Source organism: Chiloscyllium punctatum, chromosome 8 (assembly GCF_047496795.1).
Source record: "Chiloscyllium punctatum isolate Juve2018m chromosome 8, sChiPun1.3, whole genome shotgun sequence".
NCBI classification, from domain to species: domain Eukaryota; kingdom Metazoa; phylum Chordata; class Chondrichthyes; order Orectolobiformes; family Hemiscylliidae; genus Chiloscyllium; species Chiloscyllium punctatum.
The window spans coordinates 31932276-31945374 of NC_092746.1; the positions used below are offsets into that span (position 1 = coordinate 31932276).

The window sequence follows — 13099 nt, forward strand, 5'->3', positions numbered from 1 at the left end:
GACATGGGAGGAAACCCACATAGACAGTTAGTCACATGAGGCGGGAATTGAACTCGGGTCTCTGGCACTGTGAGACAGCAGTGCTAACCACTGTGCCACTGTGCCACCATGCCACCCAATATAAGCCACAAGTATTAATTTAACCTGGAGCAGTGTTTTGTAGAGGAATAAGACAGTGCTATTTTCTGGGTCTGTAGATTGAAATAAGCAAAAATGGCCTTTAGTAGAGTAATGTGCTCTTCTTGTCGGATGTGGGAGTTTAGGGAGAGTTTACATGTTACTGAGGATTTCATCTGCAATAAATGCTGTTAGTTGCGAATCCTATCAGATCAAATGGATCGGTTGGAGAGGCAGTTAGAGGCAATGAAGAAATACAAGAGCAAGGGAATGTGATGGATGGCAGTTATAGGAAGGAAGAAAAGTTGCAGATACAGTCACAGGGCTGGGTTAACTCCAGGAAAGGTAAGAGAGGTTGGCAGGTAGTGCAGGACTCTTCTGTGGCTATCCCCATTTCAAACAGGGATGCTGTTTTGGAAAATGTAGGAGGTGATGGATTCTCAGAGGAATGTAGCATGAACAGCCGAGTTTCTGGAATTGAGACTGGCTCTAAGCAATGTCGGGTTCCAAGAGATCTATTGTGTTCAGGGACTCTCTACTCCGAGGCACAGACAGATGTTGTAGTAGCCAGCCGGGAAAAATCAGAATGGTGTGTTGCCTCCCACTGCCAGGATCAAGGATGTCTCAGAGAGAGGGTGCAGAATGTTCTCAAAGCGGAGAGGGACCAGCAAGAGGTCATTGTACACATTGGAACCAACAACACAGAAAGGGAAAAGGGTGAGATTCTGAAGGGAAAATAAAGTGAGGTAGGAATTTAAAAAGGAGGTCCTTGAGAGTAGCAATATCTGGATTACTCCCGGTGCTGCAAGCTAGTGAGGGTAGGAATAGGAGGATAGAGCAGATGAATGCATGGCTGAGGAGCTGGTGTATAGGAGAAGGATTCACATTTTTGGATCATTGGAATCTCTTTTGGGGTAGAAGTGACCTGTACAAGAAGGACGGATTCCACCTGAATTGGAAGGGGACTAATATACTGGCAGGGAGATTTACTAGAGCTGCTCAGGAGGATTTAAACTAGTAAGGTGGGGGAGGGGGGGGGTGGGACCCAGGGAGATAGTGAGGAAAGAGATCAATTTGAGACTGATACAGTTGACAAAAGAAGTCAGTCAAATAGGCAGGAACAAAGCAGAGAGCAAGGTAGGACTGATAAATTAAACTGCATTTATTTCAATGCAAGGGGCTGAACAGGGAAGGCAGATGAACTCAGGGCATGGTTAGGAACATGGGACTGGGATGTCACAGCAATTACAGAAACATGGCTCAGGGATGGACAAGATTGGCAGCTTAATGTTCCAGGGTACAAATGCTCCAGGAAGGACAGAAAGGGAGGCAAGAGAGGACAGGGAGTGGCGTTTTTGATCAGGGATAGCATTTCAGCTATACTGAGGGAGGATACTCCCAGAAATGCATCCAGGGAAGTTATTTGGGTGGAACTGAGAAATAAAAAAGGGATTATCACATTATTGGGATTGTATTATAGATCCCCTAATGGTCAGAGGGAAATTGAGAAAAAAATTGGAAGAAGGCTAATTTTGACCATTTTTAGGCAAGAATGTTCAAAAGCTGATTGGGGGCGGATGTTTGCAGGTAAAAGGAAGGCTGGAAAATGGGAAGCCTTCAGAAATGAGATAATGAGAGTCCAGAGACAGTATATTCCTGTTGGGGTGAAAGGAAAGGCTAGTAGTATAGGGAAAGCTCAATGACTAAAGAAATTGAGGGTTGAGTTAAGAAAAAGAAGGAAGCCTATGTCAGAAATAGACAGGATAGATCGAGTGAATCCTTAGAAGAGGATAAAGGTGTAGAGAGAAATCAGGAGGGCAAAAAGGTGACATGTGATACCTTTGGCAAATAGGGTTAAGGAGAATCCAAAGGGTTTTTACAAATACATTAAGGACAAAAAGGTAACTAGAGAGAGAATAGGGCCCCTCAAAGATCAGAAAGGTGGCCTTTGTGTGGAGACACAGAAAATGGGGAAGATACTAAATGAGTATTTTGCATCAGTATTTACTGTGGAAAAGGACATGGAAGATATAGAATGTGGAGAAATAGATGGTGACATCTTGAAAAATGTTCATATTACAGAGGAGGATGTGCTGGATATTTTGAAACACATAAAAGTGGGTAAATCACCAGAACCTGATCAGGTGTACCCTAGCACTTTGTGGAGGCTGGGGAAGTGATTGCTGGACTCTTGGCTGAGATATTAGTATCGTTGATAATTACAGGTAAGGTGCCAGAAGACTGGAGGTTGGTGAACGTGGTGCCACTTTTTATGAAGGGTGGCAAGGGCAAACCAGGTAACTAAAGACCATGACCCTGACGTCGGTGGTGGGCAAGTTGTTGGAGAGAATCCCAAGGGACAGGATGTACATGTATTTGAAAAGGCAGGTATGATTAGAGATAGTCAACATGGCTTTGTGCGTGGAAAATCATATCTCACAAACTTGATTGAGATTTTGGAAAAAGTAACAAAGAGGATTGATGAGGGCAGAGTTGTGGACATGATCTATATGGACTTCAGTAAGGCATTCGACAAGGTTTCCCATGGGAGACTGATTAGCAAGGTTAGATCTCATGGAATACAGGGAGAACTAGCCATTTGGATACAGAATTGGCTCAAAGGTAGAAGACAGAGGGTGGTGGTGGAGGGTTGTTTTTCAGACTGGAGGCCTGTGACCAGTGGAATGCCACAAGGATCAGTGCTAGGTCCACTACTTTTCGTCATTTATGTACATGATTTGGATGTGAGAATAAGAGGAATAGTTAGTAAGTTTGCAGATGACACCAAAATTGGAGGTGTAGTGGACAGTGGAGACAGTAACCTCAGATTACAACGGGATATTGATCAAATGAGCCAACGGGCTGAGAAGTGGCAGATGGAGTTTAATTTAGATAAATGCAAGGCGCTGTATTTTGGGAAATTAAATCTTAGCAGGACTTATGCACTTAATGGTAAGGTCCTAGGGAGTGTTGCTGAACAAAGACACCTTGGAGTACAGGTTCATAGCTTCTTGAAAGTAGAGTTGCAGGTCGATAGGATAGTGAAGAAGGCGTTTGGTATGCTTTCCTTTATTGGTCAGAGCATTGAATATAGGAGTTGGGAGGTCATGTTGCAACTATACAGGATGTTGGTTAGACCACTTTAGAATATTGTGTGCAATTCTGGTTTATTTCCTATCGGAAGGATGTTGTGAAACTTGAAAGAGTTCAGAAAAGATTTGCTAGGATGTTGCTAGGGTTGGAGGATTTGAGCAATAGGATGAAGTTGAACAGGCTGGGGCTGTTTTCCCTGAAGCATCGGAGGCTGAGGGGTGACCTTATAGAGGTTTATAAAATCATGAAGGGCATTGATACGATAAACAGACAAAGTCTCTTCCCTGGGGTGAGGGAGTCCAGAACTAGAGGGCATAAGTTTAGGATGAGAGGAGAAAGATATAAAAGGGACCTAAAGGGAAGCTTTTTCACACAGAAGATGGTGCGTGTATGGAATGAGCTGCCAGAGGAAGTGGAGGAGGCTGTTACAATTGCAACATTTAAAAGGCATCTGGATGGGTACATGAATAGGAAGGGTTTGGAGGGATATGGGCCAGGTGCTGGCAGGTGGGACCAGAGTGAGTTAGGATATTTAGGCAGCATGGACTAGTTGGATCAAAGGGTCTGTTTCCGTGCTGTACATCTCTTTGACTAGGTGACTCTGTCACAAACTTTCAGGTAGTGAAAGGACTGCTGACAGCTCCTTTAATGCTAACATTGGGCCAGGGCAAGGTTTTTGCATGAAGTTTGGTTTTCAAATATGAGGATAGCAAAGCCACATTTCAGAGGAAAACAAAATCAATGTTTTATTGCATAGATAACATTAAATGGAAAGACAAGGCAACCCTTGAGGAGTGTGGCATACAGCATTAGAGGGCTGATGCCAGCTGTACAATGAAAGAGGAACAAAAACAGAAGAAGTCTCCACCATTTTTCGGTTGTCCTGGAAGCAGCTGCCTATAAAGATTGTCTCTGGCCTCTTCAGCCCAGTGAACCATTGTCAAAGAGAAGGAGGAGAGAGGGCAGTCACCTGGCGTGTTTCTGGATCTTCACCCTCAACTTCCTCCTCATTGGTTTCCTGGCAGTCCTGTATCTCATCCTTGGCTGACACAGCCCTCTTTGGTTATGAGGATTGTGCAGGACGTTGCTAAGTTGCAGGATGCCCCTGTCTAGGGTACGCTGCTTTGCACCACATGAGAAACCCAAGCACAAAAAGTATTCCTGACCCAGTCTACTAAAGTACCACTCGTGAAACTGAATTGAGGGTGTAGCCATTCTCCGGTTAGGTAGAGCAGTGGTCAAGGTACACATCCTGCCTCCTCCCTCATGGACAGTCTATCTGAAGTGGTAGAAGCTAGAACAGAAGTGTAAAGAGGACCATTGTGAAGGTTTCAATGGAAGGATTTTTAAAGGGAAAGGCAATGGGTTCTAGTGAGCATGAGGATGTGCAAGTGAAAGGGGATAGGAATGCTACTTATCCAGAGGTGTAGCATTGACCAGCCTCAGTTGGGACACTGGTCTCAGGCCACTCTTGAAGAATCAATCATTTGGGAGCTGGGATCTCATGTGTAGGCAGTGTAAACAGCATCATTACATGTGGTTGGGGTGATAGAGACACATAGATGGATATCTCAGGACATTCCAAAACAGCAAAGGAAGTACTGGTGATGTGAGTCACTGTTATAACATAGGAAATATTAAAGCAGCCATGTTGTGCATATTAAACATCCACAGGTGACAATGATTTGAAAATCAGCTTTTAGTGAAAGATAAACGTGAGGGCCGGGGGAAGTCAGTGGTCTTTACTTCTACCTCTGAGATGTTACAAGAAATTTGACGTGACTAAAAGAATATCAGGGAAAGTGAAGCAATCCAGAAAGATGCCTCAAAGTTCCAGGTGGAGGCAGTAAGGCTGTTCATGGTTGCTGCTGCTTCAAAAAGATACGTTGTGGATCAGCCTGAATATGGTTTTGTCACAAGATATCTAATGCTGTGTCAGGACTATATAACCTGCTCTCAAACCTAGCAGAAACACATTAGAAGCTCTGGTTTTATCAGGTGTCTTATTGTTGTATCTTGAGAATAAGTTCATATCTGAGTGGAAATAGTGCCTGACAGGTATTATCAAGAAGAATTCGGTTGAATATTTCTGTTTGGAGGATTGTAGTATTCAAGCTGACAATTCTATTTGGTGCTGCGTTACTGTCTATGAAAGCTACTTTTGTGAATTAAAATCTACCCAATTAGCAAGTTACTTCAAAGGTACTGCTTTAAAAGATGTAGGTGCAGAATTCGCTTAAGGGTTCTACTGACTTCATGCTGTAACTTTGACAGAAATCCCAGAGAAATGTGATGAATATTTCTGTCAGTTCTTGGAGGATCTACTGATCGCATGAAAAAGTTTCATTTTAAAAGAAAGAGTTAAATTGTAAAAAAAAATGCACTACGTTACAGGAATCATATCTTAAAGAATATATACTGCTCTCTTCTGAACATTACACCTGTGGTTATCATGTAACTGTAAGATAGTAAACATTTATTCCATGAATGAAAGAAGGATATTCTAATAAATTTACTTACCCCTTTAACCTGTGATGCATCTGTAGCCAGATGGGTTATTAGCACACCAACAGCATTCTTGTGATCATCAAACCAACTGATATCCTAGTGTTAGAATAAATTAATTGGCAATCAGATTTGAATCATTAAACAATATACATTGATAAAAGATGCAATATCAGGGACCCTGCCATTCCAATCTGGAAGCATGGTGAATAAGTCGTTTCTTTGCTGGATCTGGTATTTTGGGTTCAACAATGATTCCAGTTTCTAATGTACAGATAGACAGATCCAATATGCAGATGGGTGGTACGGTGGCTCAGTGGTTAGCACTGCTGCCTCACAGCACCAGAGTCCCAAGTTCAATTCCAGCCTCGGGCAACTGTCTGTGTGGAGTTTGCACGTTCTCCCTGTGTCTGTGTGGGTTTCCAGTCCAAAGATGTGCAGGTCAGGTGAATTGGCCATGCTAAATTGCCCATAGTGTTAGGTGCATTAGTCAGAGGGAAATGTGTCAAGGTGGGTTACTCTTCGAAGGGCCTGTGTGGACTTGTTGGGCCGAAGGGCCTGTTTCCACACTGTAGGGAACCTAGAAGATCTTCTATGCATACCTTGTTTCAATGGGCCACATAGGAGGGAGTTCACAAGCTACCCTGGGGTCTCTGCCTATATCCATCTTTGAAACCTTGTTAGAAACTATAGAACATAGAACATAGAACATAGAACAATACAGCGCAGTACAGGCCCTTCGGCCCTCGATGTTGCGCCGATCAAAGCCCACCTAACCTACACTAACCCACTATCCTCCATATACCTATCCAATGCCCGCTTAAATACCCATAAAGAGGGAGAGTCCACTACTGCTACTGGCAGGGCATTCCATGATCTTACGACTCGCTGAGTGAAGAACCTACCCCTAACATCAGTCCTATATCTACCCCCCCTTAATTTAAAGCTATGCCCCCTTGTAATAGCTGACTCCATACGCGGAAAAAGGTTCTCACTGTCAACCCTATCTAACCCCCTAATCATCTTGTACACCTCTATCAAATCACCCCTAAACCTTCTTTTCTCCAAAGAAAACAACCCCAAGTGCCTCAGCCTTTCCTCATAGGATCTTCCTACCATACCAGGCAACATCCTGGTAAACCTCCTCTGCACCCGTTCCAGTGCCTCCACATCCTTCCTATAGTATGGCGACCAAAACTGCACACAATATTCCAGAAGCGGCCGCACCAGAGTCTTATACAACTGCAGCATGACCTCAGGACTCCGGAACTCAATTCCTCTACCAATAAAAGCCAGTACGCCATATGCCTTCTTCACTGCACTATTTACCTGGGTGGCAACTTTCAGAGATCTGTGTACATGGACACCAAGATCCCTCTGCTCTTCCACACTACCAAGTAGTCTACCATTAGCCCAGTAATCCATCTTTTTATTACTCTTACCAAAGTGAATCACTTCACACTTAGCTACATTGAACTCCATTTGCCACCTTTCTGCCCAGCTCTGCAGCTTCTCTATATCCCGCTGTAACCTGCCATATCCCTCCTCACTGTCTACAACTCCTCCGACTTTCGTATCATCCGCAAACTTGCTCACCCAACCTTCTAACCCTTCCTCCAGGTCATTTATAAAAATGACAAACAGCAATGGTCCCAAAACAGATCCTTGCGGAACACCACTAGTGACGGCACTCCAAGATGAATCTTTGCCATCAACTACTACCCTCTGTCTTCTTCCAGAGAGCCAATTCCTAATCCAAACCTCCAACTCACCCTCAATGCCATATCTCTGTATTTTCTGCAGTAGCCTACCATGGGGGACCTTATCAAACGCCTTACTAAAATCCATATATACTACATCTACCGCTTTCCCCTCATCTACCTCCTTCGTCACCTTCTCAAAGAATTCAATAAGGTTTGTGAGGCACGACCTGCCCTTCACAAAACCATGCTGACTATCCTTGATCACATCATTCTTATCCAGATGTGCATAAATCCTATCCCTTATAATTCTCTCTAAGACTTTGCCCACAACAGAAGTGAGACTCACTGGCCTATAGTTACTAGGATTATCCCTACTCCCCTTCTTGAACAAGGGAACCACGTTTGCTAGCCTCCAGTCCTCTGGCACTACTCCTGTAGACAAAGAGGTCACAAAAATCAAGGCCAATGGCTCTGCAATCTCCTCCCTTGCTTCCCAGAGAATCCTAGGATAAATGCAATCAGGCCCAGGGGACTTATCTATTTTCACCCTTGCCAGAATTTCCAACACCTCTTCTCTACATATCTCAAAGCCATCCATTCTACTTATTCGTGCCTCAGTATTCATATCGACAACAATGTCCTGTTCCTGAGTGAATACTGACGAAAAGTATTCATTCAGCGCCTCCCCAATCTCTTCAGCCTCCACACGCAACTTCCCATTACTATCCTTGATTGGACCTATTCCTTCCCTAGTCATTCTTTTATTCCTATCTCGATGAAAAAGCCATAATCCTCTGATATGGGAAAGATAAGCCCAGAGAGCAATGATCACCTTTCTCAAGAGGCCTACCAGCTGCTGTGGGAGAGAATGGTTTTTAAGAAGTGTATTTTTTTTTACTGGACTCTATAGGAGTCTGTGCTCTGTCAGTGGAATGGAGACGAGTGGAATTTTCAGGAAAGAAGCTGATGGGAGTTCTGAGATAACAAAGCTGCCCGATCTTCTGGCAATTAGGCAGCTGATGGACTGCCTTTCTGATGGAATAGGACCCTGGAGCAGGAAGTCCCACCCATTTAGAATTACTAGGGAGAGATGGGCAGTGCCAGAACTCAGTAGCATAAGACTACTGCTGGGAAAACACCACCCAGTGAGTGGATCAACACTGAGAAATGTAGGTGATATTTGATGGTGGGTTGGCAGTGGGTATTGCAGGGAAAAGGGTACAGGGGTGTCAGAGGCCAGGGCAGTTGTGTTATGAATCCTTACCACTGCTCATCATTTTATGTGAGCTCCTTGGATGCTTGGTGACCAGAAAGTAAATTTGTTGCCATCAGCTTTCTTTTTAGGCGGGATCTACAGAACCGGTCTACTGTGGCAGAGGAAAACTATTAGATAGCTTAACAAGAAGAGACTCTTGTCATCATCAAATTCCACATAAACATGAGACAGAAGCAGGACCAGCTCATTTGGCCCCTTGAGCGGGTTCATATATTCAGCAGAATTGTGGCTGATCTGATCAATCTACATTCCCACCTACCCGAATTAACCCCTGCTTAATGTAGTTTATTGCATGGCAGCAAATCAGGTCGGAGTTACATTGATAATATGATAGACATGGTTCTGAAAATTGCAAGAAGGTCTCGGTGGTGTGTCATGCTTCTTCAGAATCCAGAGCTGTACACCCCATATGTGACATTATCCAAATGGTGGACCTTAATGCACTTCGCAGCTCTAACGCTTTCAGAACCAAATATCTTCTACAATGCCTCTCCTCAAGCTTTTTTTTTCTGATTAATCTGTTCATATACATAGTTATATTTACTACCATCCTAACTCATCCATCAATTCTTTGAATTCACCAATTCAGACAGTTTTCACTAAATACAATTTTGTCATTCATCTCAAGAAGACGAGAATATAAAAGCAGGAATGTATAATGCTCTGGTCAAACCACATTTAGAGTATTATGAGCAATCTTGGGCCCTAAAAGTCAGGAAAGATGTATTGGCCCTGGAGTGGGTCCAGAGGAGGTTCACCAGAATAATAACAGGAATGAAAGGCTTAACATATGAGGAATGTCTGGGGACTCTGGAGCTGTACTTGATGGAGTTAAAAAGGATGGGTGGGCATCGAATTGAAACTTATAGAATACTGAATGGCCTGGACAGAGTGGATGTTGGGAAGATGTTTCAACTGGCACAGCCTTAGTGTAAAGGGAAGACCTTTTAGAACGGAAATAAGGAAAAATGTCTTCAGCCAGAGAGTGGTGAATTTGTGGAATTTATTGCCACAGAAGGCTGTAGAGACTAGGTCATTGGGTGTATTTAAAACAGAGATAGATAGGTTCTTGATTGTCATTGGGATCAAAGGTTATGGGGAGAAAGTGGGAGAATGAGGTTGAGAAACTTATCAACCATGATCAAATGATGGAGCAGACTCAATGGGCTGAATGGCCTAATTTCTGCTCCTTTGTCTTACAGTCTTATTATTCTGGAAAATATTTCCTTTGGAATTGGACGTTTTGCTCAGTGTTTGGCTGGCAGACTATTGACTTTGACGGTGTTCTCCGTGACGAATCCCTTTAAACTGAAGGGTTTTTTACTTTTGAATGCCCCTCGCAGAGGACACCATTTTTACTGAACCAGGCTTTTTTTTTAATATAGTGATTCATGCAATCAGGGCATCTCTTGCAATTAATGCCCAGACCTAATTTGTCCATACAAATGTTTGATTACCTTCCCCTCATGGCATCTTCCCTGCTGCAGTTCAGGAAGGGAACATTCCTCCAAACATTTCATTCACCTGTCACCCCCACAACTTACCTCCCGGTTTCTAAATCAATCCATGATCTTGCGACTCCCTGTCTGTTACCTCCTCCAGTTCGATAATGTTCCACAATATTAGTGCTCTGTCATTTCCAATTTTACCTGCTCTAACACTGACTCTGTCTCACCAGTTCCTGAATTCTAGAATCCCCTGCTTACATTGGCTCAATTGAGCAGGTTAAAGACATGAGCTAGCTGCTTCTGGCATCTCTAATGGAGATAAATAACCCAAGAATTTTACATTCCCTTATGCTAATCTTATTGAAGGATAAATCTGTTCTTGACACTCCCAGCGAGATGTTCATAGAAGCCCAATAGTATTGTATTTCTACTTTGCACAAGGCACTTCAGTCATTATACATACATATATATATATGGAATTCCCACAGTGTGAAAACAGACACTTTGGCCCAACAAGTCCGCACCGACCCTCTGAAGAGTAACCCACCCAGACCCTATTGCTCTACATTTACCCCTGACTAATGCACCAAACTACACATCTTTCAACACAATGGGCAATTGAGCATGGCACATCTAACCTGCACATCTTCAGATCATGGAAGGAAACCAGAGCAGACATGGGCAGTATGCATGGTCGCTCAAGGCGGGAATCGAACCCAGGTCCCTGGCACTATGAGGCAGCAGTGCTAACCACTGACCCACCGTGCCACCCCACAATGTCAGCAGTCATGACAGCTGACATTCTCACAGAAACTTCGAAACACGACCTACCTGATGCAACATGGCTTTAAAGGATAATCCACGCAGCCTCATAGTTAGGATTTCTCCAGACTTTCCAAACATGTATCCCTAAAGGATTTAAAAAGGAAAACTGGTGATTAAAATAAAGCATCAGATTAGCAGGGTTTTTTTTTAAAATTATGATTCCCCAAATGGGTAAAACCAGCATTCAAATTAAAACTTCAATCTGTTTCAGCTTTTAAAGTGTTATTTTGGTGGGTAAACATTGTGTCCCCTCTTGACCACTTACCTGTATACTGTAGCTCAGAAAGAAAATAGCACCTAGAGCCAAGAATATCAGCGAAAACATCGCAGTCCTCTGTCGTTTCAACTCAGGGTCTAAGATTGAAAAAACCTGTTGGAAATAATAAAGACAGACGTGCCTTTATATCAGAACCTTTATGACCTCAGGACTACCCTGAGCCGTTTGTAGTAGGTAAGTTTTTTTTTCCCTGTTGTGAGGTTCCTGTTGCAAAACAAACAGCTAAGTTCCAAATAGCAACTTGTTTGGGACCAGGCTTGTGAATTTCTTTGATTGAATTTGAGGTACTAATGTTGTGTAGGAGGAACTTATCATGTTCTTCCTTAAAATAGTGCAATGGAATCACTTAAATCCACCTGATCAGGTAGAGAATGCCTCAGTTTATTTCATGGAGGCCACCTCCAATTGTCTAGTGCTGTAGTGTAAGCCAGATGTATGCTCAGACCTCCAAAGTGGTGTTTGAACCCAGATGCTTCTGAATCAGTGGCAAGTGTACTCTCATTGAGCCAAGGCTGATATCTAATTAGAGTAATTAGAGTCATAGTGATGTACAGCTTGGAAACGGACCCTTCGGTCCAACCCGTCCATGCTGACCAGATATCCCAACCCAAACTAGTCCCACCTGCCAGCACCAGGCCCATATCCCTCCAAACCCTTCCCATTCATATACCCATCCAGATGGCTTTGAAATGTTGCAATTGTATCACCTCCACCACTTCCTCTGGCAGCTCGTTCCATAAACGTACCACCCCCTGCGTGAAAAAGTTGCCCCTTAGGTCACATTCATATCTTTCCCCTCTCACCCTATGCCCTCAAGTTCTGGACTCCCCCACTCAGGGAAAGGACTTTGTCTGTTTACCCTATCCATGCCCCTCATAATTTTATAAACCTCTATAAGGTCACCCCTCAGCCTCTGACCTTCCAGGGAAAACAGCCCCAGCTTGTTCAACCTCTCCCAATAGCCTAAATCCTCCAACCCTAGCAACATCCTTGTAAATCTTTTCTGAATCCTTTCAAGTTTCACAACATCTTTCTGATAGGAAGGAGACCTGAACTGCACATAATATTCCAAAAGTGACCTAACCAACATCCTGTACAGCGGCAACATGACCTCCCAACTCCTGTCCTCAATACTCTGACCAATAAAGGAAAGCATACCAAATGCCTTCTTCACTATCCTATCTACCTGCAGCTCTACTTTCAAGGAGCTATGAACCTGCACTCCAAAGTCTCTTTGTTCAGCAACACTCCCCAGGATCTTACTATTAAGGTGGTGGGCCACTGGTGGGCCTGTGGAAAGCATTGCCTTGGAGCACAGTGGAGGCTGGAACGTTAAGGCAGAGATTGATAACTTCTTGATCTCACAAGGAATTAAGGGCTACAGGGAGAGTACGGGTAAGTGGAGTTGAAATGCCCATCAGCCATGATTAAATGATGGAGTGGACTCGATGGGCTGAATTGCCTTACTTCCACTCCTATGTCTTATGGTCTTATTAGGTATATAAGTCCTGCTAAGATTTGCTTTCCCAAAATGCAGCATCTTGCATTTATCTAAATTAAACTCCATCTGCCGCTTCTCAGCCCCTTGGCCCATCTGACCAAGATCCTGTTGTAATCTGATGTAACCTTCTTTGCTGTCCACTACACCTCCAATTTTGGTGTCATCTGCAAACTTACTAACTATACCTCCTGTGTTCACATTCAAATCATTTATATAAATGATGAAAAGTAGTGGACCCAGCACTGATCCTTGTGGCACTCCACTGGTCACAGGCCTCCAGTCTGAAAAACAACCCTCCACCATCACCCTCTGTCCTCTACCTTTGAGCCTGTTCTGTATCCACATGGCTAGTTC

At 43.6% G+C, this 13099-nt stretch overlaps 1 protein-coding gene across 3 annotated transcripts in view; it reads right to left on the reverse strand.

Moving 5' to 3' along the window:
• abcb5 (ATP-binding cassette, sub-family B (MDR/TAP), member 5) overlaps positions 1–13099 on the reverse strand; it is a 95328-nt gene that overhangs the window by 21256 nt on the left and 60973 nt on the right. For all 3 annotated transcript variants that reach the window (XM_072575333.1, XM_072575334.1, XM_072575335.1), the window contains 3 exons: positions 11233–11337; positions 10974–11051; positions 5731–5814 (listed from right to left, as the gene is read on the reverse strand). In XM_072575333.1, coding sequence (XP_072431434.1) covers positions 5731–5814; positions 10974–11051; positions 11233–11337 — 267 coding nt within the window. The remainder of the gene's footprint in view (positions 1–5730; positions 5815–10973; positions 11052–11232; positions 11338–13099) is intronic.